The sequence below is a fragment of the Leuciscus leuciscus genome (assembly GCF_965113295.1).
Source record: "Leuciscus leuciscus genome assembly, chromosome: 17".
Taxonomy (NCBI): domain Eukaryota; kingdom Metazoa; phylum Chordata; class Actinopteri; order Cypriniformes; family Leuciscidae; genus Leuciscus; species Leuciscus leuciscus.
The window spans coordinates 2212866-2238655 of NC_138741.1; the positions used below are offsets into that span (position 1 = coordinate 2212866).

Genomic DNA, 25790 nt, shown 5'->3' on the forward strand with positions numbered 1-25790 from the left:
AAGCTAAGCTAACAGGCTCTTGTTCTGTGGAGAAAGCTGAGTAGTAGTGGGTACCATCCTCTTTTTCCCGGACATGTCCGGCCGTTGAGATCGTCCAAAATGTCCGGGATTCGGCTTTTGCTTTCTACAGTCGCCATTCATTGTTTACATGAACACCTTTTGTTTCAATCTAACTGAATTCATTCCGATTGGTGAATCTAAATGTAGTGTTTACATGAACGCTAAACAAGTGATCGGTTGATGTGCGTTTTAGCATTGCTAAGAAAATTCCCGCTCCTCCGTGAGAGATAGGAGACCGGTGCGTCTCACAGGTGTCGCTCATCAGTAATCACGCCACCGGCCTCGCGCCGTTCTCCCGCGCCCCTCAGCCTCGTCCTGCTCGACACAGTAAACATAATGAATGGCGACTGTAGAACGCAAAAGCCGAATCCCGGACATTTGGGCGATCTCGAAATCCCGGGCAGACTCGTCACGGAGACTCACGATAAAACGGCGTCTTTTAAGTTTCGAGTCAACTAGTAGCCTAGCCTAGTTCTTTAACTGCGCCCTCTTACCGGTAGGCGTGGCTTGGGAGTGGCCTCGTAGGGCAGCGAAGAAAGTGCATTCTGGGAGTGGTTGTCTTTCATCCACTTGAGCCAAAAATGCATTTTCTGGCTTTTCTCAGTCTAGAAGGCTCCAAATTCAAAATTAATTTCACATTTCAACTACATAAATGACCCAATTTAAATACACATTCAACTTTCCAGAGGTGAATTATCCCTTTAAACTGAGCTGCTGTTTAAGGGGAAACTGTATTTTAACCAAAATCATAATGACAAATGTTTATATGATGTTATATGTTTATAATCTTTAATGAGTGAGAACTGTTTAAAATGATGTATGTACATTAAATTATGACCCTAAAAAGGCCAACTTTACTGAAATCACTCAAAATAAATGACAGATATCTGTAATGATCATTACTGAAACCGTCTGTTATTGTGGGAGGATTAAAATGTGCTGAATATTACTGATGTTAGATTTATTGAGAGTTATAATCCATGTGTGAACATATGCGTGTCAGAGAGACACAAACTACTGAACCTCTTTTATAAAACAAATTTACATCTTCAGGATGAAACTAATGTCACATGCCTGTGGATTCAGATATTTCCTTGATCAAACACACGGATGTGGAACATATTTGGTTATGGAAAATGCAAGACACAGAAAATACTGAAATTCAGTTGAAACCCAAATAGTCCTGATTTTCATGTTTGCAAATTAACTATGTCATTGTTTCAGCGGCTCTGAGCAGCGGATCATAATCATACGGCTTCATATGTGAACGGATGAAACTCTCTCTCCTCTTGGACTGTGGACATTTCATCTCAAGAATGAAATAAGGAAATGCTTTAAGATTAATTATTAATATCTGTTGAAAAGAAAATTCAACTCTTGTGTCTCTATCAGGCTTTTTTGGGGAATTATGTCTCGACAAAAGCAGAATTTGCTGTGGCTGATGACCGTCTGTTGTGCTTCATGCCAGATAAGTATGTTGCTTTAAAAAAATTAAAAGGTAACACTTTATTTTACAGTGTCCATGTTACCAACTACTTACATATGTTACATGTATTTACCATAGTAAAAACAGTAAATTATGCATAATTACATGCAACTAACCCTCAACCAAACCCTAATCCTACCCTAACCCTATAGTACGTACATGTAGTTAATTAATATTACTCAGTGTTTAAATATATAATTACACTGTAACAATGACACCTTAAAATAAAGTGTAACCAAATTAAAATGTAAACATCATTACTTAGTGGCCTTATATGTTGTATTTGTGCAGCCAGCTCAGAAGACCCAAAACTCCAAGTCTGTTTGACATCAACAAATCCAGGTATACTGTGTAAATGTTACATATTTAATGTCTGAAAGCACTTGTGACGACTGACAAACTCATTGAGGTCGTTTCTGTTTTTCTTCCAGCTATAGATTCCAGCCAGGAGATAAATCAAGGGAATTTTCACAGAACCAATGTCACATTAAACATCTCTTCTCTAGGTAAAACCAGTGTATATTTTATTTATAGACCATTCTTGAGTTCAAAGATCTTAAAATTATTTTTTTCAACAAATGTTAAATGTTCTCTCTGGTTTTAGGACAGTGCAAATCATATAGTTTCAGCATAAACCATGAGGGGCAGTGTGAAGTCAGAATGAATGAGACGTTTGAAGGCATAAAGCTGTGGTTATTGCCTGATGTTCATTATGCTGTCTGTCCCCCACTAACCTTGAATTTCACAGGTGCGTGTTGTCCTACAATAGACAGTGATAGTGTTGAAGGTTGTGAGTTTTTGGTGTTATTGTTCTTTTTCCATTTAAATGTACTTTCCACAGAAGTGTTTCACTGTCCACTATGATTGAGCACTGTTGTCGATGCAAACCATAAACAGATCCAAACACACTTAAGGCTAACATAATCAACCAAAGAAGCTGTTTAAATGAAGTCTGAATATTAATTGTACTGTAAGCGCTGCAATGTGTTTCTGAGAAAGAGCACATCATGGTTTAACCACAGACTATTTTAGATTATTTATATTTAGTGAGACTTGTAATAATTCCATCTCTTCCCTTTTACAGGAACTTTGAATAATGTGAGCTGTCAGACTGAGTCACCATCAGGTATGATTTTATCCACATTATTTTGTCTTTAATTTTAGTTTGTTTAATTATGGCAGAACAGTTGGTTATTTAAAAGGACAGGTGTAACAGGCCACTATGGGAATGAGCCTGTGCTTGCTTGCCTTCTTTTTATTTTTGTGCTCCTTACAGTAATTAAGAAAGGGAAGAACGAAGGTTGCATTGATGAATGTGCAGCTTAAATACCGAACACTTCAATATAAGATTACATTGTTAAAGCAGCGTTTCTTAATTGGGGCAGTCAGAGAGGTTATTTTAAGGCAAGTTTTCACCAAAGATTCAAGACAAGGCGAGCTGAAAATTGTAACAACTATGACAACTAGACCAGATAGTTTCATATCACTTGTATTTTTTCATGCCACTGCTCTTTGTCTCAGATTTTTAAGCTAAACAGCTAAACTAACCACCATATTTTTCACGCAAGATTTGCGTCATCTGCCTCCAGTTTTTTTAGCTGTACAAAAACAGCCTGTTAAGCTGCTTAATACTGCAAACTAGTATTTGTTATCATATTATATTAGGTATCTGTTGTTGGAAGTACACCAGATCTCCTTGAACAGTATATAAAGTAGAACAATTGGATGCATACACAAACACATTTACTTTCCACAATCATATTCATATTCAGAGTTTGAGAGAGGTGTACATCGCATAATGGATTACTTGCACAATGACTTCCGCGTTCTACTTATTACAGCTCAGGCATTTCTGGTTTCTATATCCGATTTTCTTGACGACCAGCTTGCATCTTCTTTTAGGGGACCCTTTATCCGATATCTGCATTTACACTATACTTGGTCAAACAAACGTTAGTAATGTTCATTTAGTTTTTTCCCTAACCGACGCCCGTCATTAACCAGTAACCGTCAAGATGTTATATTAGAATTGAATTATGTTTTGTTAAATTAGAATTAAAATAAATTAGAATGTATGATCTCCACAACTTAAGCTACCTGAACCAACTATGTAAGCTTCTGATAGGCTGAAGCAAAGTCGATCATGGGCATGCCAGGAGTATGGCAGGGTGATGCAGCGTCTTGTTCCCTCTTCAGGGAACTAAGGTTACATACGTAACGGAGACATTCCCTTTCAAGGGAATTTGCAGGAACAAATTACCCATGCAGTCATAAGAGCAAGTGTCTGCCTGTGTGAAGTCAGTGCACACATTCAGACAAAAGCACCTGCGCCCCTGGAGTGGAGCTGAGGTCAAGGTCGTAGAACCTCACAAATGTGTGCGGTGAGGACCAGCCTGCTGCATCACAAACATCTAGGAGAGAAACTTCTGACAGTAATGCTTTGGAAGCAACCATACTCCTAGTAGAGTGGGCCCGCACAATCAAAGTGGAAGGCTGACCGGCCGACTCATAAGCAAGTGAGATAGCCTCGCCACCCACTTGCTCAACCTCTGCTTAGATGCTGGGCACCACTTTCTGGGTGACCAAAAGCAAATGAACTACTGTTTAGATTTCCTCCACAGGGCAGCTCTGTGGACATAAGCATCTAGGACCCTAACTGGGCAGAGCAGATTTAGTTTCTCTTGGTCTGACATCTAAGGGAGGAGGACAGAAGGCCTGCAGAGCTATAGGTCTTACAATATTAGTAGGAACCTTAGGAACATAACCTGGTCTAGGGTGAAGAAAAGACTTTACCATAGCAGGCGGAAATTCCAGGCATGAGGGAGATGAGATACGAAAGGGATTGAATGTCTCAGATTCTTTTGAGAGCAACGTACACCTTTAGTGTGGAGGGGGAAAACCCTCGGGAGAAACGCTCCTGCAGGAACTCCAGCACTTCACCCACTGGGCAGTTAACTGGGTCAATAGTCTCCACTTCAAGGCATAGAGTTTCCTCGTGGAGTGGAGGATGGTCTCAAAAACCTCAAATGAGAGATCTGAACTTATGAGCTGGGACCCCTCTGAGGCTAAGCCAGGGTTCGTACACATTTTTACCATTAAATTTCCATGACTTTTCCAAGACTTTTCCATGACTTAAAGGTAAATATTCATGACATAGTTTTCCATAAAACATCTGTGTATACATGTTAATTAACTCCTTGTGGGCGGGTAACGTTAGTAGCGGATGAAAAATCTAAATGTGCTTGAAGAGCTCTTTTCCAAAATGCGATAAACGCCATAAAAAAAAAAAAAAAAAAAACGAGATTGTTAACAGATCATTAGAAGTCCTCAAAATTAGTCAAACTAATCTTATATTCTCTCTCTCTCTCAATTTTAATTGTTTATTAATAAACAAGTATTTTCTGTTTCGACTGCAAAGACGAAGTTGACTGACTCGCGATCTTCTTAGTAGTGAACACGCCGGAGAGATTTCATACGGATTAGGCTACATCGTTTTATTTTGTTTTGAATTGTTCTGTTTAAAAGTAGATATTTCTGTAGATAATAGATATAGACTTATTTCAGTTTTGTTTAGGTCTGTGAGGCGAGTAGGCTACCTTTTACGCTGAGTTTCGGTTCATGGATGATCCAGTTCACTCCGGCGCCTCTGTGTCGTGATTATCTATTTTCTGCTATTTACTTTTTATTTAGGCTATTAAGCAATTGGTTAATGAAACATTTTAAAATCAAGATACAATTAATACAAAACGAAATTCGTTTAGGAAGGCTTTGTGCTTTCTGTTTGAGGTCTCTGTGTAAGTTTTAAAGTCTTTTAGTGCCGCTCTCAGAGGACTCATTACCGTAATGGAGAACGGTCACGTAACATTGTTTTTTCCTCATAAATGTGAACACGGAAAATAAAAGACCAAATAAATTTTTTCAAAGAAAAAAATCATATATATTTTAAATGTTTAACAAAGAGGCAAAAAGTCATAAACAAAAATCAGAAAATTTGTCGATATTTTTTTCTTTTTCGCACAGCATTTGGTGTAGCCTACAGTTCAAATTTAAATGTTGGCGTTCAACTTTGCGTTTTAAAAATAGCCTACTTACAACAACCCTTCATTTTTCGTTTTTCATTTGGGGGTTAAAGGAAAAACGAGTGGACACAAAAGAACACGGACCTTTTGGACAGAAAGAATACATGAAAGCCAGGGTTCCAGTGGTGTAGTCTACGTGATACGCAGGTATACGCCGTAGACCCACTAGAAAAGGCCAAGGATTTGCGTATACCCACTTAAAAAAGCGTGAGGATACGTAACAACTTCGTTTTGTGTCAGAACTTTCACTTTCATTCATAAATTCCCCCCGTCTGTGTTTGCGAAGCGACGGATCGAATCGCGGAATCCAGTCACAAATGGAACTTGCTATAGGGCAGAACGTCACGGATTTTGGCAATTTTTGAATGAATAAATCAAAAGTAGGGCTGTACAATGAATCAATATCGATATGGACTAGTGTCTATGAATATTAAAGCTAAAAGAGACTGCAATTGTTCTACGCGTCTCTGGGAATGAGCGCTCAATGTGTGCTCCACTACACACACACACACACAGACAGACACAGAAGCACGGGTGACTCACGCTCGTGGTGTTTTCAGCGTTTCACTGTATTGAGACATGAATGATGTAGGCTACAGCTACACATGTGCATTTCATCGCAGAGCTGCTATGAGAGTCACTTGACGAGAATTTCACCATTTCATTTGATAAAACTATCGTCATTCATTCGTTTCATATACACACAGAAACTGTTATGTCTTTACGACAACCTGTCAAAATAAAAGATCGGTATAACTTGAAGAAATTAATTAACAGAAATATATTACTATTGCACAGTAGAGTATACTTCAGGCCTAATAATAATAATAATAATAATAATAATAATAATATTAGTTTATTAAAACACACAGAAACTCAAATGTCTACAACCCACCAAAATAAAAGTTCGGTCTAACTCAAATTAATTAGAAAGAAATTGCACAGTAAAATGTATTTTAAAATAACACTTTTTTTTTTTTCAAAAACACCATTTCTAAAATTAAATTTGTATTTGTGCCTATAATGTTTAAAAAAAAATTTTGGTGAAAATTGTCAGCTGATAAAACCTGTGCTTCAGGGACCATTATTCATTTAACATCTAAGGCTAAAGGTAGCTCTTAACTGACTGAGTTAGATGGTGATTAACACTAAACAGTAGAAAATCAGTCCAGCCTCCCCAGCGGTAAATGTCATTGGCTGTTAAAGTCTTGTGTTGCTTATAATAAATTAACATGTTGATAACACTTAGTATTTCATAATGCTCTCAATTACATGTCGATGCATAGTATGCATATTAGTGAGTGTGGTGGTGCTTATGGGGTGACGCTCTGGGATGGGTGAGTATGCGGCGTGCGGGGGGGGTATTAGAGTATACTCACTACAAAAAACTAGACTACACCACTGCAGGGTTCCTTATTAAATTCATAAAAGAAACAATACAGGGATAGCCTACTCTCAAAGAAATGCCACAATCAAGGGAGAAACATGAAGAAACTTAGCATATAGCCTATGTGCCGTTCGCATAAGGGTCTTTCCCTGACATTAATACTTGGATAAGACATTAATAATAATAATTTGTAGGGCGGTGGGTGAGATATAAACCTACTAACGTCCTCCGTTGCCATGATTTTTGGAATGACTGATCGCAAAAAAAAAAAAAAAAGTTTTAGTCGGTTAATGGAAACGCCATCCTTTTGCAATAGTTATTTATCGATATTTAGAAGAAAAAAAAAGTTTTGCTCAAATCTGTAATGGAAAGGCACATACGAAGCTATATGAAAATGCAAAGCAGCTTATTTTAATTTGAAGCACTGAGCTGATGACAGCAACACAAGAGCCACACAGGTGTGGCTACTTAGTCGCTGTCCTCAGTGCAGCGCTTTTCTGCGGCACTGAGGACAGCGACTAAAACTAGATGGGCCAAAAGAAATGGGTCCCCTTTCATGTCCGTTTCAGCGCTTTTAGTTAATGGAAACGCGTCATTTCGCCTCTGACGCGCGTAAATTTCTAGACACGTCAGGCGCGAATATGACGCGCTATTCGCGTCCGGTGTGAACGCACAGTAAAACGAAAAAAGTATTGCAATTTGTTTCCCCAATTTTATTAATTAAACAAATTCAAGTACACAGATATTTTGAAAAACAAATTTCCATGACTTTTCCAAAACTTTATGAGTTTATTCATTTTCCAAAACTTTTCCAGGCCTGGAAATTGCCATTTAAAAAATCCATGACTTTTCCAGGTTTTTCATGACCGTACGAACCCTGCTAAGCCCACAGTATCCACAATTCTGGCCGGGGGTGAAGGATCAACCCGCTCGCCTGAGAGAGAAGGAATCTCCAGAGGAGAGCCATCGAGGAGAGACACTAGGTCCGAGAACCATACTCTGTCAGGCCAGAACGGGGCTACTAACAGAAGACGGGCACCGTCCCGGTGAACTCTCTCCAGAACTCTCTGGGAGCAGAGCGATCGGAAGAAAAACGTACAGACGTAGCCTCGGCCACATTTGTACCATAGCGTCCAGCCCAAGAGGGGCTGGCTGAGTGAGGGAGAACCAAAGTGGACAGTGTGCCGTCTCTTGGGATGAGAACAGATCTACATCAAGTTCTTTCATAAGAGTCTCTATTCCCCAGGCCTCGGCCCCTGCCTCAACAGGATGTCTGCTCACTGATTTAAATGCTCCCTGATTTTAAATATATGCTGCCCTCAGAGAGAGCAGTTTCCCTTGGGCCCATAGGAGGTTCTGGTGAGCCAGCTTGAATAAGGGGCACGACCGCACACGCCTGATGGTTTGTCGGTACGAACAAGCAATGTTGGCCCCTCAGGTCTGGGAGGAAGTATTTCAAAGCTTTAAACACGGCCAGCATTTCCCGGCAGTTTATGTGCCATGAGAGATGATGGTCCCACCACAGGCCTCGAGCTGAGCAACCACTCATGATCACCCCCCAAACCGTGAGGGATGCATCGGTCGTTAGCGTGACGCGACAACAAGGAGCTCCCAACAAAGGCCCTCGGAAAAGAAACCAAGGTTTTTTGGGTTCCAAACCATGCCCAGAATAATGGTCCTCTGTGGAGAAAGCACACTCTTCTTGGCATTCAACCTCAACCCCAACTTTCTCATGTGGGCAAGAACAACATCTTAATGTCGAACCGCCAGATGCTCAGATTGAGCTAGAATCAACCAATTGTCTATATAGTTTAGTATACGGATGCCCTGGACTCCCAGTGGAGCCATAGCAGCATCCAAACACTTTATGAAAGTGCGAGGTGAACTCGATTTTGGTACACTTCACCCCAGAAAGCAAACCTCAGGAACTTCCTGTGTTGTGGAAGGATTTAGATCTATAGTGACAAACCAGTACTTGTACCTGATCTGTGACACGATTTGCTTCAGAGTAAGCATTTTGAATTTGAGAAACAGGTCCAGATCTAAAATTGGACACAAAAATTGGACTCTTCTTACAGAAGAGCTTTTACTTTTGGTTTCATAAACAGAGCCTGCTCAGGGCCCACCACTGTGGGTAGGACCACGCTGAACCATGGTGGGCGAGACCTGAACTGAATGGTATAGCCTTTTTCAATCATCTACAGGACCCAGTGAGCTATATTTGGTAGACGTATCCACTCTGCCAGAAAATCTACTAAGTGTACCAGTCTCTCGAGACTGGCCTCTGGTGTATCTTGAACAGCAAGCAACCTGAAGCGGCGCTCTAGAACCATCCTCGGAAGGAGTAAGCGAGCGAACCTCAGGTAAACGCTCGCTGGGTACCTCTGTGTCCCGGCATGAAGGCAGGGTTGGCAGAACGGCCCCCTGAGGGCACTGAGGGGAGACAGGCACCGTATGAGGTGGAATCAGTCTTTCCCCAGAGGGGTGCACCCTCAGAAGCCTGGCGCTGGTGCAGCCTGGACTTCTTAGATGAAGCCCTCTTAGACACAATAACGGTCCTCAGATCTGCCTTGCCCTTCGAGGACTTAGCCTGAGAGAGTTGCACCGCCGTCCAGTCTTTTTGTGGTTTGAGCGCGAGACGCAACTGTTTTGTTCTGTTTTGTTGCACTTATGTGAGGAGCTGGATGACGGCTGGGGCTGCTTTCCCACCCAGCAGCCCCCGAGACATAAGCTCGGTGAGGCAGGAATTTCTGGAACGCCGCAGACAGAGCGGGCGTCCAGAGTTGAAGCTTTTCTCATTCTCCTTCATTCCTGCGAGGTTCAAGCAGAGATGCCTCTCCGTGGCCACCAGGGCTGCCATAGAACGGCTCACTGACTTGGCCGTCTCCTTAGTGCAGGTCCCTCCATGCGAGAGACAAATCAATGTCAGCTTCTGTGTCTTCAGCAAGCGCTCTGTGTGTGAATCTGTGTCCCTGGTGTTTTTTGTCTGTCATAAGACGTTGCAAGGCGGGATTTTTCATCTATATATATATATAAAAAATATATATATATATTTTAATGGCGAGCGAACAACATTTCAGGAAAGTTCCGTTATTGGACTGATTCCATATGTGCTTCACGATGCAATCAAGCAGGGGCGCTCCCGCAGTGTTTTCGACGCAGCGCTAGTTCCCTTGAAAGGGCCTATGTCAACTGTGATGAATATGCATGCTTAAATTAGAATACATGTATAGGTTTATAGATAAACAACACAATATATTTAGCCTAATCACTTTAATATTTGAGATCCAAAAGCACAGATAGCCTATATCATTAAAATCCATCTCTTATATATTACTTTGTATTTAAGGGAATGAAGGATGTACATATGTTCTGAATTTTAATGGGAGTGAATGGATGAGTGTCATCTGTGTTGATGAAAGATCAACTTTAACATCAATGTCATACAAAACCATTAACAAGCCAGCTACCAGTTTCACACCATACGAGACAACTAACAATCCAACAACCAGTTTCACAACACCCAAGATAACTTACAATCTAACTACAGATGTTCTAAAAGACAAGGATGGATTTATTAATCCCTCAAAAGCATCGTAAGTGTGTGGTTACCAGTGTTTTGTAAAATTAAAAATCTTATCACAGAATAAAGAGTGATTATTCAATTTTGCAGAGACGCCTTGGACATTCTGGAGTCTAAGATGGAAGAAATGGAACACAAAAATATAAGCAATGCAGACATTGTGACACGGGATATTTTTGGTCTTCTTCACATACAAGATGAGAACACAGAAACCAGAGACATATGTTACTCTTCATATCCGAACAGGATAAAAGTAAGACTTGAGAAACAATAAAACATGGTATGATTCTGTAAGCCCGTTTATCGGTCCAAATGGGGGTTTCCGCTAAGACGGGTGAAGGTCTCTGCTTGTTACTGTCTTTTACGCAACACAACAAGATTAATTGAAATACATTTTCTCATGTATTACCTCGTTATTTCATCTGACTTCATAAATGAAAAAGGTTTTAATGATATCTGAGCATCATTAAAAGTGAGCAAATGTTTGATTATTCTTTTTAACTCTTTAATTATATTTGACCCAATCAGACTAGGAAACTATGTCGCTTTTGAGGTCCTCAAGCCTTCTGTTTTACGCGGGTCTCACGATCACAAACTCGCCAGCTTCGATCACTAAACAGAGGTAATTGGCTATACCTGAGATGGTCACATTCACGCTTATACCATATAGCCCCTATGGAATTTCATACACTTGAATTTAACTTAAACGTTTACTTCAGTAGAGGTATGGCCACTACTAAAGAAATAAGTTGACCAACTTTACTTCTCTTATAATAGCTTTGGATTGGCCATGCCGTGATTTCTAACGTACACTTATAAAGTAACATTAAATTAAAACAGAGGTAAGACACACCCAAATTTAGGTTGGTCAAACAGCATTTGCTGCTCTAAACAGAAATTCCCTTCTTGTCTTTGCAAAACCAAGTACACTTGAATTAGTGCCAAATATTTGTTGTCACTAATCTGACGCATATTTGAGGTAACATACGAATCCGTTTAATCTACTTGGGAAAACAATTTCAGGGCAAGTCAGAATAATCAAATGTAACAATTTATTATGTCAGGTAAATGTATCATGCCAATTTCATAATCAGTTCAAAGATAATCAATACAATAACACCAAATGCTCAGAGATAAAGAGTAAAAGATGTAGGTGAAACCCAACATTTTGAAAAATACATAATGCTGAAGTCTTTGAGATCCTTTAACATTATAGGCCGATCTGAGTTACAGAATCGCCCTGAGCCTCTAGGGTTATCCCTAACTCTTAAAAACTGTATTTACCTTTTGGTTTACTTCTTTGGGAATGAGACATTTGTACCAGTCACACTGAGACATTTCAAATTATACCAAACATGTATAAAACTGTATAATAATCATTCACATTTAAACCATATAGATTTTTGGGTGAATTTCAGGTGATCTCAGCATGAGAGAGAGGGAGTGGGGGAAGAGGGAAAGAGATGTATTCTGAGGTGAGACTTGCGTCTCAAATGGTGATGCTAACTTCACAAGAGAGAGTTCAAATGTTAATTTCCAGAAAGGTCCTTTGTCTTCTCGGGGAGTGGTCGTTCCTCAACCAGACTGCCCGGCATTTTCTAATTTATCAAGTCTTACAATTCCTTATTTTTATAATTCTTGGTTACACTTTATTTTAAGGTGTCATTGTTGCAGTGTAATTATATATTTAAGTACTGAGTAACATTAAGCAAATACATGTACTTACTATAGGGTTAGGGTAGGATTAGGGTTTGGTTGAGGGTTAGTTGCATGTAATTATGCATAATTTACTGTTATTACTATGGTAGGTACATGTAACATATGTAACAAGGACACTGTAAAATAAAGTGTTACCTAATTTTTTTTTTTACAGGTTGCTGATTGTCAAAGTGAACTGAAGACAGACATTCCCTGGTCTTTAAAGATTCCCAGCGAGGCCTTTAATAAATCACGACTGGAAAACCATGGATGTGCGTTACTTGGAGTTCTGCGGTTCAAAAACATGGGAAAGGTACTCACAATTTTAAAAAATCTAAATTCCGTGTTTTAACATGTTTGTCCATGTTTTTTGAGGAAAGTTTATGGGATAATTCACCAAATAAATTGTCACTCATCTCTGCTCCATCATGACACAAATCTCTTGACTTCCGAAGAGCTGGATATTAGTACACTGTCATGTTCACTATTGTTATAATGCTTCTATGGAGTTTTTGTTTGTGTGCAATTTTTGAATTGTTGTTTGAAAAGAGATAAAAATTCTAAATTGTGTTCTAGTGAAAATATAACAGCATAAGAGACATTTTTGGCTGAACTTTTCTTTTAACAAATGTTTCTTGATCTATTGTGTTCATACATGTTTATATTTTATTTGCTCTATTTCTTATTTAGGATGAAACTAAAAATTACAATGTTTTGAACAATGAGGTTTATGGAATAACAATGAAGGCCAATATCTCCGACCTTACCAACAACATAGAAATGTTCTTTACACAGAAAGATCTGGTAATAAAGGTTTTGTTGTGAAACTTTTTTTTATATAATGACCAGACACTGTGAAAGCGAAATAAAAATTTTCTTACAGGTCGGTGAGGCGTCCTGCAGTTCTTGGGATGGCAAAGGTACATTTATTTATGGCTGTATTGATCAGTTCCCAAAAGCATTTATTTGATATATTTCATTCCTCTCTCTCTTTTCTTTGAAGGAAATCTTACATGGACGACGTCCGGCTGTAAGACAGAAAAAATCAACAATAACACGATAAAGTGCTCGTGTTCACATCTGACGTTCTTTGCAGTGCTGATGGTGAGAAGCTTCTCAGAGTTTCATTTAAAGACCTCATGAAATCAATATCAGAGTCTTTTAGTCCACTATATGCTAGTGAGCTTGTACAAGTTCAATAAAGAAATTTAACAGATAAATGCATTTAAATTTTAAAGATCTGATTCTTGCTTACAAGCAACAATAGGTTTTTAAAAATCATCATCTGTGTGTTTCTGTTGTTTTCTCAGTCTCCTCCAGATGTAAATGCAAACATCACAGCGCCGTATGTGGAATCATTGAGCTTCATCTCTTCTATCGGCTGTGGCATCTCCATGTTTTTTCAGGCCGGCGCTCTTTTCATGCATTTCCTGTTACGGTATAGTCTCTTAAATATAACATACAGTTACTTTCGATTTTTTTAACATTCGCTTTTGCTCCTCTTTTGGATTAAATCGTCTGCTAAATGCATAAATGCATGTTAGAAATACAGGTTATTTTTTATATTGGAACAGGAAAGCCAAATCAAACCAGGCCACGAAGATCTTGATAAACATGTTTGTGGCTTTGTTTCTCCTGAATTTATCCTTTTTGTCAAACGAGAGCGTCGCCAACACAGGAGACAAGGCTGCGTGTGTCTTCATAGCGCTGCTCATGCATTACTCCATGCTGACTACATTCACCTGGTTCTTCATTCAAGCTCTTCATATGTACTTATGGCTCATCAGACAGAACGTCACCATCACAAACTACATGAGGAAGATCACTGTGTTCGGCTGGAGTGAGTTTTATGAACAAAACACCTGTTATAGTGCTCACTTAAAGGATTAGTTCACCTCAAAATGAAAATTTCCTGATAATTTACTCACCCCAATGCCATCCAAGATGTCCATGTCTTTCTTTCTTCAGTGGAATTTTTTTTTTTTTTTTTGAGGAAAACATTTCAGGATTTTTCTCTACACAATGGACTTCAATGACAACCAGAATGTTGAAGTTCAAATCAATGCCGTTTCAAAGGGCTCTGCACGATCCCAGCTGAGGAATGGGGTCTTATCTGGCGAAACGATCGGTCATTTTCGAAAATTTTTTAAATGTATATACTTTTTAATCACAATTGTTCGTCTTGTGCTGGTCTGCGACGCGCCACGCATTGCGTCATCACGTTGGGAAGGTCACGAGTCACGTCATCTTTCTAAGTTATTTGTCTGTGTACTAAAACGTAGAGAAGGGCGAAAAAATCCATCTCATTTTCTCTTCCAACATCAAAATCGTCCAACATCTTTGTTTTAATTTATTATTATTATTTTCTTCTTTTTTTTCCGTGACCTTTCCAACGTGATTACGTAATACGTGGCGCGTCGCAGACCAGCACAAGACAAACAACTGTGGTTAAAAAGTATATACATTTTTATTTATTTTTAGAAAATGACCGATCGTTTCGCCAGATAAGACCCCATTCCTCAGCTGGGATCGTGCAGAGCCCTTTGAAACGGCATTGATTTGAACTTCAATATTCTGGTTGCCATTGAAGTCCATTGTGTGGAGAAAAATCCTGAAATGTTTTCCTCAAAATACTTCCACTGAAGAAAGAAAGACATGGACACCTTGGATGGCATTGGGGTGAGTAAATTATCAGGAAATTTTCATTTTGAGGTGAACTAATCCTTTAAGAAAATATATTGTGCATGAGACATATGAACTACTCTCATGATACTTTTATAGTGTTTTTGTCCTTTTCTTGATCCGTTCCTTTAAAGAGCATCTGAGCACTCAACAAAATGATTTGTGTCCATCATTGTTTTTTTAGTATTTCATAATATTTTTTAGTTACCTATAATAACCCTGGTCTCCGTGTGCTTTCAGTGTTTCCGGCTCCAATAGTCGTAGCTGTTGTTTCATTAGGAGGATATAAAGAAGTGATTATAAATGCAACATCTGGAAAAACCACACAAATGTAAGTTGTTCTGATGTCACAAATGCATGAAATAATAATGAAGCTTTTAAAATTTAAATCAACATGTTCTCTTCTCTTCTAATTATAGGTGCTGGATTACAGATCCTTTCATTCAATACAAAGTAAACATTGGCTACTATGCTTTAGTCTTCATCTTCACAACTGGAATCTTCATCATGATCGTCACTAAGTTTGTAGAAGCCCGACACGTAAAAGCGGCTGACGGCAAGAGAAAGACGTTCAGAAAGCAGCTCATGATGGTGTTGAGTTTGTTCCTGCTCTTCGGCCTGACGTGGGCTGTGGCGTTCTTCAGTTATGGAGAGATGCTCATTCCCTCATATTACATCTTTACTGTGTTGAACTCGTTTCAGGGTGAGAAACAATCACATACATCATTACATTTGGTTTAGTAGAATGCTTCTATTTATCCGTACATAATTGTTTATTTTATATATAGAGCAGTATAATCACGCACATCCCAGTCAAGTACGGGTGCTGGATCTCATATAGAATACAAAGATACAAAGTAAAGATCCGCACACCGAAGAGCTCCCATTCACAAAATGTATTTCAAGTGTGACGTTTCAGGGCTTTACGGCCCTTCCTCAGACTGAGGAACTGACAGACTGACAGACTTAGAATTAATATTCTAAGTAAATTCAACATTCAGACAGTACTCGTGTTCAGAAAGCCCCTGTGCTTTAGCTCTTGAGAGGCCCTTCATCTACTGAAACTATTATCTACAGTCACTCAATCTTCTTAATCACAAAGAGCAAGTTATTAGCGTTTTATTTTGCAGGATTAAATGCCATTGACCAAACCTATAGGTCTGTCATTTAAAATATACACAAATATCACTGCATGAACTACATTGGCACAACATCTTCCTATCAAATCAGCCTTTTGTTTTGTAGAAATAAATGCAATAAAACTTCATATACCAAATACCATGTTTCTCTAACCATTTTTTGTGTTTGTTTTTTACAGGGTTTTTCCTCTTCCTGTATTACTACCACATTCATAATGATGTTGCGGGAAATTTCTCTGATGATCCAGAAAGCTCCAGCTGCAGCATAACCATCGTTCAATTCAGAATTAATGTTGAGGAAAATATTTAAAATTAGCATAATTAAGGTTTAAGTCTTTCTCTCTTATACTTTCTTAGACTAATTTCTTAAACTGAGCTGCTGTTTAAGGGGAAACTGTATTGTAACCAAAATCTAAATAATAACATTTTAATAACATTTTCACCAAAGACAAATGTTCATATGATGTTATATGTTTATAATCTTTAATGAGTGAGAACTGTTTAAAATTATGTATCTACATTAAATGATGACCCTAAAAAGGCCAACTTTACTGAAATCACTCAAAATAAATGTCAAATATCTGTGATGATCGTTACTGAAACCGTCTGTTATCGTGGGAGGATTGAATTGTGCTGAATATCAGTGATGTTAGGTTCAGTGGCGGTTCTAGGGGGGGGGCCGGGGGGGCCAGTGCCCCCGTGTCACCAAGCTTGGCCCCCCCTCTGGCCCCCCTAAATTTGGAATCGTAAAATCACACTAAACAACTGCGCATTTTATCAGTTGCGGCGCCTTCATCTATAGGCTACACTGCAGCACGACGTATATTCACATGTTAACGCAGAGGAACGGGACACTGCAGTTCATAAAAGTTCATTATTTGCATGTGCTTTAAAGCCTTGCCGGTTAAACATGTCATTCGCTGCTGATGCGCTGTTCAAACATGCGCTTTACTGAGCGCGTACACTCGACGCGCACATGCACTAAAAGCCTGTTACTGGACTAAGTTATCTTTTGAGTCTTATATTGCGCTAATACTGTCAAATACAGACAATGTTTACATAAAAAAAGTTGGTTATGTCTAAAGTGAAAGCAAACAGAGAAAATTAATTAAAATCTGCTTGTCATATGCGTGTATATTAGACGCGTCGCGTGCAGTTCTTAAAGAGACAGTAGCCCTAATAATAAACATGCTGCCGCTTGTCCTTAAAGAGATAGTTCACCCAAAACCAAACAGTTGCTGGTCCCCATTGACTTCCATACATAGTAGGAAAAAAAGATACTATGGAAGTCACAGGGGTACATCAACTGTTTGGTTACTCACATTCTTTCAAATAACGTTTATTTTCAACAGAAGAAAGAAACTTATTCAGGTTTAAAACAACTTAAGAGAGTAAATATGACTTTTTTGGGGGAGAACTATCCCTTTAATGTTAATAAAACAACAAAACACACAGAGGAAATCATTCACTGCTCTTGACTGAGAACTTTAAGTCTGTTGTTTTATTTTCATATTTGTTCATTTAATTACTTTCTTCAATTCTACTGTTAAATACACCTATAGATGAAAAAATAAAGCACTGTTTATTTCATTTGTATATTAAGTTGTGTATGTGTAATATGTATCTCTGTTAAAGCCTTAACAGAGTTAAGGCTAACTGTTGCCTTTGGCTTGCTCAGTTGGGGATATTTTGGGGATATTTAATTTAATTTTATCAATCAATAAATTACTCTTGAACCAAACTTTGTTGTATTATTTTAATTTAATACTGTGAAGCTGCTTTGATACAATCTGTATTGTGAAAAGCGCTATACAAATAAACTTGACTTGACTTGACTGTTCTTAATTTTTAATAACAAAGAAAATAGTGACAACGATTTTTATTTTCGCCACTTTGGCCTAAATGTCTGCCATTCTTTTTTATTTTATATTTTGTTACCTATAAGGCTTTGCTTTTAAAATAGGGACATTAGTTTGGCTGTAATGCTCAGTCACATGCAAAATAGTAAAACCAAGATGAAAAAAGAATCGTGATAAAATCGTGATTTTCCTGAAAAAATTTATAAAATTGTGATATGATATTATTGCCATATCGCCCACCCCAGGTGTAAAAAAGTGCCTAGATGTGCTTAGATGCTAAAAATGTGTTATTATTGATCATTATATCACACTACAATTAAACATAATGTAACATTCATTTGAATTGAAATTGTTTTATTAGCTTAGCTAATATAATTTATTAGCTTTTTCTAGAGATTGCAGTCATGCATGACATGGTGAAAAATGACTTGAAATAATACTGAAAATAGGTTAAGATGAATGTTAAAGGTGTGCCCCCTAAAAGCACAAGTGGCCCCTGCCTGGCCCCCCCCCCCCAGTTACTGTGGTCTAGAACCGCCACTGGTTAGGTTAATCGAGTGTTATAATCCATGTGTGAACATATGCGTGTCAGAGAGACACAAACTACTGAACCTCGTTTAGAAAACAAATTTACATCTTCAGGATGAAACTAAAGTCACACGCCTGTGGACTCAGATATTTGCATGATCATTTGATAAAACAGCTTAGCAGAATGTTGCCACGCAAACACGGTCAAAATCAGCGAATGGCTTCGGCATTATTTAATGTGGCTTTAATGTGATATATCTCTGAGAGCCTCTCATGTGATTGTAATGAATATAATGCAATGTGTAAATAAAACTCATTAATCATGATGGACTTTCAGTGGCTCCAAAAACATTTATTCAAATCAGTCAAACATGTAACTATGTGAATATCATTCATTAAGTGACAAAATATCACAGCAAGTGCCATTTATTGAAAGGAGACACAAAACTTTATAAACAACATATAAGATTTCGTTTTTTTACTGTTAAAACTTGACATTTTATGTATGGGACTCTGAATCTAACTATAGCAAAGTAATCTAAACATTGTCTAATAACCACTAATAAAGTGTATGCTTTCATTGGAATCTTCTTTCTACTATTATTAAATATAATTGTACTTAAATTGTTCTCTGTGAGCAAATGTGACTTGATAAACTAAACCTGAATATAAACAAATACTGATATTTACAGTTAAAGCCCAAAATAACATGATTTGCATGTTTGCCAATGAACTGTTCCAGCGGCTCTGAGCTGCGGATCATAATCATACGGCTTCATATGTGAACGGATGAAACTCTCTCTCCTCTTGGACTGTGGATGTTTCATCTCAAGAATGTAATAAGAAAATACTTTAAGATTTATTACTGATATCTGTTGAAAAGGAAAATCCAACTCTTGTGTCTCTCTCAGGCTATTTTGGGGAATTATGTCTCGACAAAAGCAGAATTTTCTGTGGCTGATGACCGTCTGTTGTGCTTCATGCCAGATAAGTATGTTGATTTAAAAAATTTAAATGTTAACATCATTACATAGTGGCCTTATATGTTGTATTTGTGCAGCCAGCTCACAAAACTCCAAACTCCAAGTCCGTTTGACATCAACAAATCCAATTAGACTGTGTAAATATTACATATTTATTGTCTGAAAGCACTTGTGACGACTGAAAAACTCATTGAGGTCATTTCTGTTTTTCTTCCAGCTGTAAATCCAACATCTCTATCAGGTAAAACCTGTGTATATATTATTTATAAACCATTCTTGAGTTCAACAAAAAAACTCTTTAAAGAGTATTTTTTCAACAAATGTTAAATGTTTTCTGTAGAGACACTATCCGATAAATTAGGGGTATAGGATACCAATATTTTTACTTGCTAATTTCAGAACAGTGCAAGTCATAAAATTTCAGCATAAACCATGAGGGGAAACATGTGAAGTCCGGCTACATCTACATTAATGCATTTGAATTTCCAACGTTTCAGTGTGGATGAGAAACTTTTGAAAAAACGCCTGAAACGCTACATTCACCTTACAGCGCATGCGTAAAACCTCACAAAAGTTCACGGAGATGATACAAACGAAAAAAAAAAAAAAAAAAAAGTTATCGTGCAACTCTTCTGACAAGATTTCATTTAGCAAAATATCTCACCATTCACTGATGCGTCCAGGACGCACTCAGTCACCATTAAAGAAGAACAGCCAGACAATATTATATATAATACATACATTACATATATATATATAATTATATAATATAAAATATTATATATATATACACACAATACATATCAGTTCCTCAGCAATAAACACAGCCAAAATCAATCAGACAAGCAAACACGGTCTGGATGACAGGCTGTGTTTAAATCTTTCATAAGATCAGCCTGGTACTGTATGCCTGTAACACAGCTATGGTGTACAGCGCAGTACCAGCCTGACCTGCTGAAAATGCATCTGATAATGTGATCCCAGGGGAGAGATAGCCAGCAAGCGTCTCTCCAAACTGAGGCAGCACCATATAATCGCGTGCCCTCGCACCCGCGATAGTAGAATGGGTCGATGTCGAGGACACAAGACACAAATATTTACAATCGTTATTTATAGACTGTGAGTGTTTTATGGGACTCTTTTTGTTGTGATCAAAGTAATCTGGCTACTGCACGAGCGATCGACCCAAGCAGTTCTCCTTTTATTATCATGGGAGGAACGCTCGGAGGCGGCAAACTCACGAGATTCAATGTCCTCTGCCCGAGCCGAAGAAGCGCCGTGGCACGCTTCGGTAGTCAGGCAAAAGGACATCGCGATCTGGAGAGAGAGTGAGCGATAGGGACGCACCGTCTTTCGCTCCTCAGCCAGATCGACACGCGAGCCCCACAATCATTGAAACAAGCGAACGCAAAGCACTTTAACTGTGAACATTCCACTGTGCTCACAATCACCATGCTCAAATGCAAGGGCAGCATGCTCTTTCCCCAAACAAACAAAGCAGTAACTGTGTGTATCCAGTTCTGACATAGGACGAGAACATGGAGGGACACAGCGCTTACTCTGCTGTTCACTCATTTTTAACCAGCTGATTTCTTCTAACTTGAACTCTTTTCACTTGTATGTTGAGATGAGAAAGAGAGAAATCTGCACACTGCCAGTTTTGAACACTAACTCCTAACAAAGATCTGAAGTGAGTTTTGTAGAGAGATTGCTTGACACACACAGATTGGTTGTGAGTTGTTGGTGGTGGTGTTCTTTCACATAAGATTAAATGTACTTTCCACAAAAATGTTTCACTGTCCACTATGATTGATCACTGTTGTCAATGCAAACCATAAAAAGATCCGAACACACTTAAGACTAAAATAATCAACCAAAGAAGCTGTTTGAATGAAGTCTGAATATTAATTGTCCATTAACTGTAATGTGTTTCTGAGAAGGGCAGATCATGGTTCAACCACAGACTATTTTAGATTATATTGAAACTTGTAATAATTCCATCTCTTCCCTTTTACAGGAATTTTGAATAATGTTAATCCAACTAACAGTTTCTCGTCATCTACATTTACATTTACATTTAGTCATTTAGCAGACGCCTTTCTCCAAAGCGACTTACAGATTAGGACAAAATTCAGCGAGTCATCATAAAGAGGCAAAAGCAACAACAACGCAAGAAGTGCTCAAAGTACGAAGTTCAGGTATTATTCAGAGTAGCATAAGCCTGATAAGTGATGTTACAAAGGGAAAGGAAAACTTTTTTTTTTTTTTTTTTTTTTTTCTATAAGGTTAAGTGCTCACGGAAGAGATTGGTTTTCAGCTGTCTTTTGAATGTTGTCAGGGATTCTGCATTCCGGATGAGGGTGGGGAGAGCGTTCCACCAGCATGGAACTGTGAATGAGAATGTTCTGGAAAGTGATTTTGTGGCTTTCTGTGATGGAACCACGAGACGTCGCTCGTTGACCGATCGTAGGTGTCTGGTAGGGATGTAGACTCGTAGGAGTGAGTGAAAGTAGGAGGGAGCTGAGCCTGTGATAGTTCTGTAAGCAAGCGTCAGTGCCTTGAACTTGATGCGAGCAGCGAGAGGTAGCCAGTGCAGAGAGATGAACAGAGGAGTGACGTGGGCCCTCTTGGGCTCGTTGAAGATAAGACGAGCTGCAGCATTCTGAATCATCTGTAGGGTTTTGGTTGCACATGCTGGAAGTCCAGCCAGAAGAGCATTGCAGTAGTCAAGCCTAGAGATGACCAGGGCCTGGACGATAAGTTGTGTTGCATGCTCAGTTAGGAAAGGCCTGATTTTCCTGATGTTGTGCAGTGCAAACCTGCATGATCGAGCTGTCTTTGAAATGTGATCTGTGAAGGTCAGCTGGTCATCAAACGTTACTCCAAGATTTCTGACCGATCTTGATGGGGTGATTAATGATGACTCTAGCTGGATGGTGAAGTCGTGCTGTAGAGACGGATTGGCAGGGAGGACGAGAAGCTCAGTCTTTGCCAGGTTGAGCTGCAGGTGATGTTCCTTCATCCATGTGGAGATGTCCGCCAGACAGCTTGAGACCCGTGCAGCTACTGTGGGATCATCTGGTTGAAAGGAGAGGAAGAGCTGCGTGTCATCAGCATAGCAGTGGTAGGAAAAACCGTGTGCCTGTATGATGTGTCCCAGTGATGTGGTGTAGATGGAGAAGAGGAGGGGACCAAGAACTGAACCCTGGGGAACCCCTGTGGTCAGCTGATGTGCTCTGGATACCTCACCTCTCCATGCGACCTTGAAGGACCTACCTGTGAGATAGGACTCAAACCAGTGGAGTGAAGTTCCTGTGATGCCCAGTGATGAGAGGGTGGACATAAGGATCTGATGATTCACCGTGTCGAAGGCAGCAGACAGATCCAGGAGAATGAGGACTGAAGATTTGGAAGCAGCTTTTGCGATCCGTAGGGCTTCTGTGACTGACAGTAATGCAGTCTCAGTTGAGTGTCCTTTCTTGAAGCCAGATTGGTTGACATCCAGCTGGTTGTTTAGAGACAAGAAGGATGTTAGTTGGTTGAAGACAGCTCTTTCAAGTGTCTTCGCAATGAATGGTAGGAGAGAGATAGGTCTGTAATTGTCTACAAATGATGTGTTTAGCGTTGGTTTTTTGAGCAGTGGAGTAACCCGAGCCTGCTTGAATGCTGTAGGGAAGGTGCCAGTATGGAGGGATGAGTTGATGATGTGTGTGAGTGATGGTAGAAGTGTGGGAGAGATGGCTTGTAGAAGGTGTGAGGGGATGGGGTCAAGCGGGCAGGTGGTAGGGTGACTGGAGAGGAGAAGTGTAGATACTTCTTCCTCGGTTAGCGAAGAAAAGGAGGACAGAGGGATATTGGCTGTGGAAGGGGTCGGTCTGGGTTCCTGTGTGTGTGGAGCTGAGAACTGACTGCTGATAGCTGTTGTTTTGTTGGTGAAGAAGGTCGCAAAATCGTCAGCAGTTAAGGAGGAGGCGGGAGGTGGTGGAGGTGGACAGAGGAGAGAGTTGAATGTCTTGAAGAGTAATCGTGTGTTGGAGGAGCTGTTGATCTTGTTGTGGAAGTATGAAGATTTTGCAGCATGAACATCAACAGAAAAGGAGGAGAGGAGGGATTGATACATACTCAGGTCAGATGCGTCTTTTGATTTGTGCCATTTCCTCTCCGCTGCCCTGAGTTTGGTCCGGTGTTCCCGAAGAACCTCAGATAACCAGGGGTTAGAGGGAGTAGTGCGTGCTGGCCTGGAGGAGAGAGGGCAGATAATGTCTAGAGAAGAGATTAGAGTGGAGCATAAGGTGTCCGTTGCGGTATTCACATCCAGAGATGAGAATTGTGAGGGTGGGGGAAGAGAGGATGACACGGCAGAGGAGAGATGGGAGGGGGAAAGTGAGCGCAGGTTTCGTCTGAAAGTGACTGGTGGTGGGGGTGGGGGTGCAGGGGTAGAGAGTTGTAGACTGAAAGTAATGAGGAAATGATCTGAAACGTGGAGAGGTGTCACCAGGATGTTTTCTGTGGTGCAGTTGCGTGTGTAAACCAGGTCCAGTTGGTTGCCTGATTTGTGAGTAGCTGTGGTGATGAGTCGTTTGAGATCGAAAGAGGCTAGGAGAGAGGTGAAGTCTGTTGCATGTGGCTTTTCGAGATGAATGTTGAAGTCACCGAAGACTAGAAGTGGGGTGCCGTCCTCAGGGAAAGTGGACAGCAGCACATCCAGCTCATCTACAAAGTTACCCAGCTGACCTGGGGGGCGATAAATGACTACAATATGGATTTTAATGGGGGTTGTAAGTGTAATAGCATGATATTCAAATGAGTTGTTGTTGCATAGAGAAGAGAGCGTGGAGTATTTGCAATTGTTAGAAACGAGAAGCCCTGTACCCCCACCTCTCCCAGACTGGCGAGGGGAGTGGGAGAAGGAGAAATTGCTAGAGAGAGCAGCAGGGGTTGCTGAGTCTTCTGGACGAATCCAGGTCTCAGTCAGCCCCAAGATACTAAGAGTAGAATGAGATGCAAAGGCTGGAATGAAGTCAGCTTTATTGACTGCTGACTGACAATTCCATAGACCCACGGAAAGAGAGAGAGGAGTATGTGAGGATGTGAGGATGGGACGCAGATTGGCAGTATTGCGCTGCCTATTGCGCGTGATGAAAGGACGGTGCCGAGAGATAACAGGAATGTATTGAAAGCACATGTTGATGAAGGTGAACAATAAGATAAGTAGAGGGAAGAAAAAAAAGGGGAAGAGGAGATACGCAAGTGCCTTTCTGGTGTCCTTGCTCGGTGGAGTCGCGCAGGTAGAGTCGCTGGTCTTTACCCGAGTCGGTCTTCACACGAGGAGGCTGAACACGAGAGCTGAATGCTTCCGCTGACGCTTCCGCGGCAGCGTGCAAATTACACAGATATACAGATAATGCTCTCACCGCTTGAGTGAGTACAGCTGTTTCGTTCGGGCAATTAAGTCAATAACGGCAAAATGTGTCAAATCTAAAGTGCTAGGAGCAACGGCTTAAGTTACGTGCAAATTAGGTTGCTATAAACAGTTACATGTGTTTCGTTCGCGGCTATTTCTCTAAAGTGCCAATGCGTCTAACTGAAATACAGGATTATGTCAAATTAAAATTACAAAAGAACAAGAAAATCGAAGATGGCCTTACCTTGACTAAAATACAGCACTGAAAAATCAGGAGAACAAGGTATTCTAGAGAAAACCACTTGCGAGCTGCGTGCCTCTAGTATGCTGCCCGCTGGTCCTATTGAAGTGATCTGAAAGCCCTTCTATTTATATCTATCAATTTTCACAGATGCTGTTTCGTTCGGGCAATTAAGTCAATAACGGCAAAATGTGTCAAATCTAAAGTGCTAGGAGCAACGGCTTAAGTTACGTGCAAATTAGGTTGCTATAAACAGTTACATGTGTTTCGTTCGCGGCTATTTCTCTAAAGTGCCAATGCGTCTAACTGAAATACAGGATTATGTCAAATTAAAATTACAAAAGAACAAGAAAATCGAAGATGGCCTTACCTTGACTAAAATACAGCACTGAAAAATCAGGAGAACAAGGTATTCTAGAGAAAACCACTTGCGAGCTGCGTGCCTCTAGTATGCTGCCCGCTGGTCCTATTGAAGTGATCTGAAAGCCCTTCTATTTATATCTATCAATTTTCACAGATGCTGTTTCGTTCGGGCAATTAAGTCAATAACGGCAAAATGTGTCAAATCTAAAGTGCTAGGAGCAACGGCTTAAGTTACGTGCAAATTAGGTTGCTATAAACAGTTACATGTGTTTCGTTCGCGGCTATTTCTCTAAAGTGC

General features: G+C 39.8%; 2 protein-coding genes and 1 long non-coding RNA gene across 3 annotated transcripts in view; 1 reads left to right on the forward strand and 2 right to left on the reverse strand.

Moving 5' to 3' along the window:
- The window catches only part of LOC309478999 (uncharacterized protein), a 39552-nt gene extending 20721 nt beyond the window's left edge, over positions 1-18831 (forward strand). Inside the window, exons 12-28 of the mRNA XM_082142845.1 lie at positions 1414-1532; positions 1838-1888; positions 1978-2052; positions 2151-2294; positions 2631-2672; positions 10362-10608; positions 10686-10848; positions 12469-12606; positions 12984-13097; positions 13177-13213; positions 13297-13397; positions 13604-13731; positions 13868-14133; positions 15216-15306; positions 15395-15678; positions 16294-16762; positions 18522-18831. Of these exons, the coding sequence (XP_081998971.1) occupies positions 1414-1532; positions 1838-1888; positions 1978-2052; positions 2151-2294; positions 2631-2672; positions 10362-10608; positions 10686-10848; positions 12469-12606; positions 12984-13097; positions 13177-13213; positions 13297-13397; positions 13604-13731; positions 13868-14133; positions 15216-15306; positions 15395-15678; positions 16294-16424 (2131 nt within the window). The 3' untranslated portion in view covers positions 16425-16762; positions 18522-18831. The remainder of the gene's footprint in view (positions 1-1413; positions 1533-1837; positions 1889-1977; positions 2053-2150; positions 2295-2630; positions 2673-10361; positions 10609-10685; positions 10849-12468; positions 12607-12983; positions 13098-13176; positions 13214-13296; positions 13398-13603; positions 13732-13867; positions 14134-15215; positions 15307-15394; positions 15679-16293; positions 16763-18521) is intronic.
- LOC309479736 lies at positions 2694-10354 on the reverse strand. The gene is made up of 2 exons (XR_014199418.1): positions 7885-10354; positions 2694-4603 (listed from the first exon to the last, which is right to left on the reverse strand). It is a non-coding gene; the product is annotated as an uncharacterized lncRNA (long non-coding RNA).
- A 3563-nt stretch (positions 18832-22394) lies between the features above and the next one.
- Positions 22395-25790, reverse strand: part of LOC309479675 (uncharacterized protein) — a 62986-nt gene continuing 59590 nt past the window's right edge. Inside the window, exon 2 of the mRNA XM_082143874.1 lies at positions 22395-22464. The gene's annotated coding sequence lies outside the window, so the exon portion shown is untranslated. The remainder of the gene's footprint in view (positions 22465-25790) is intronic.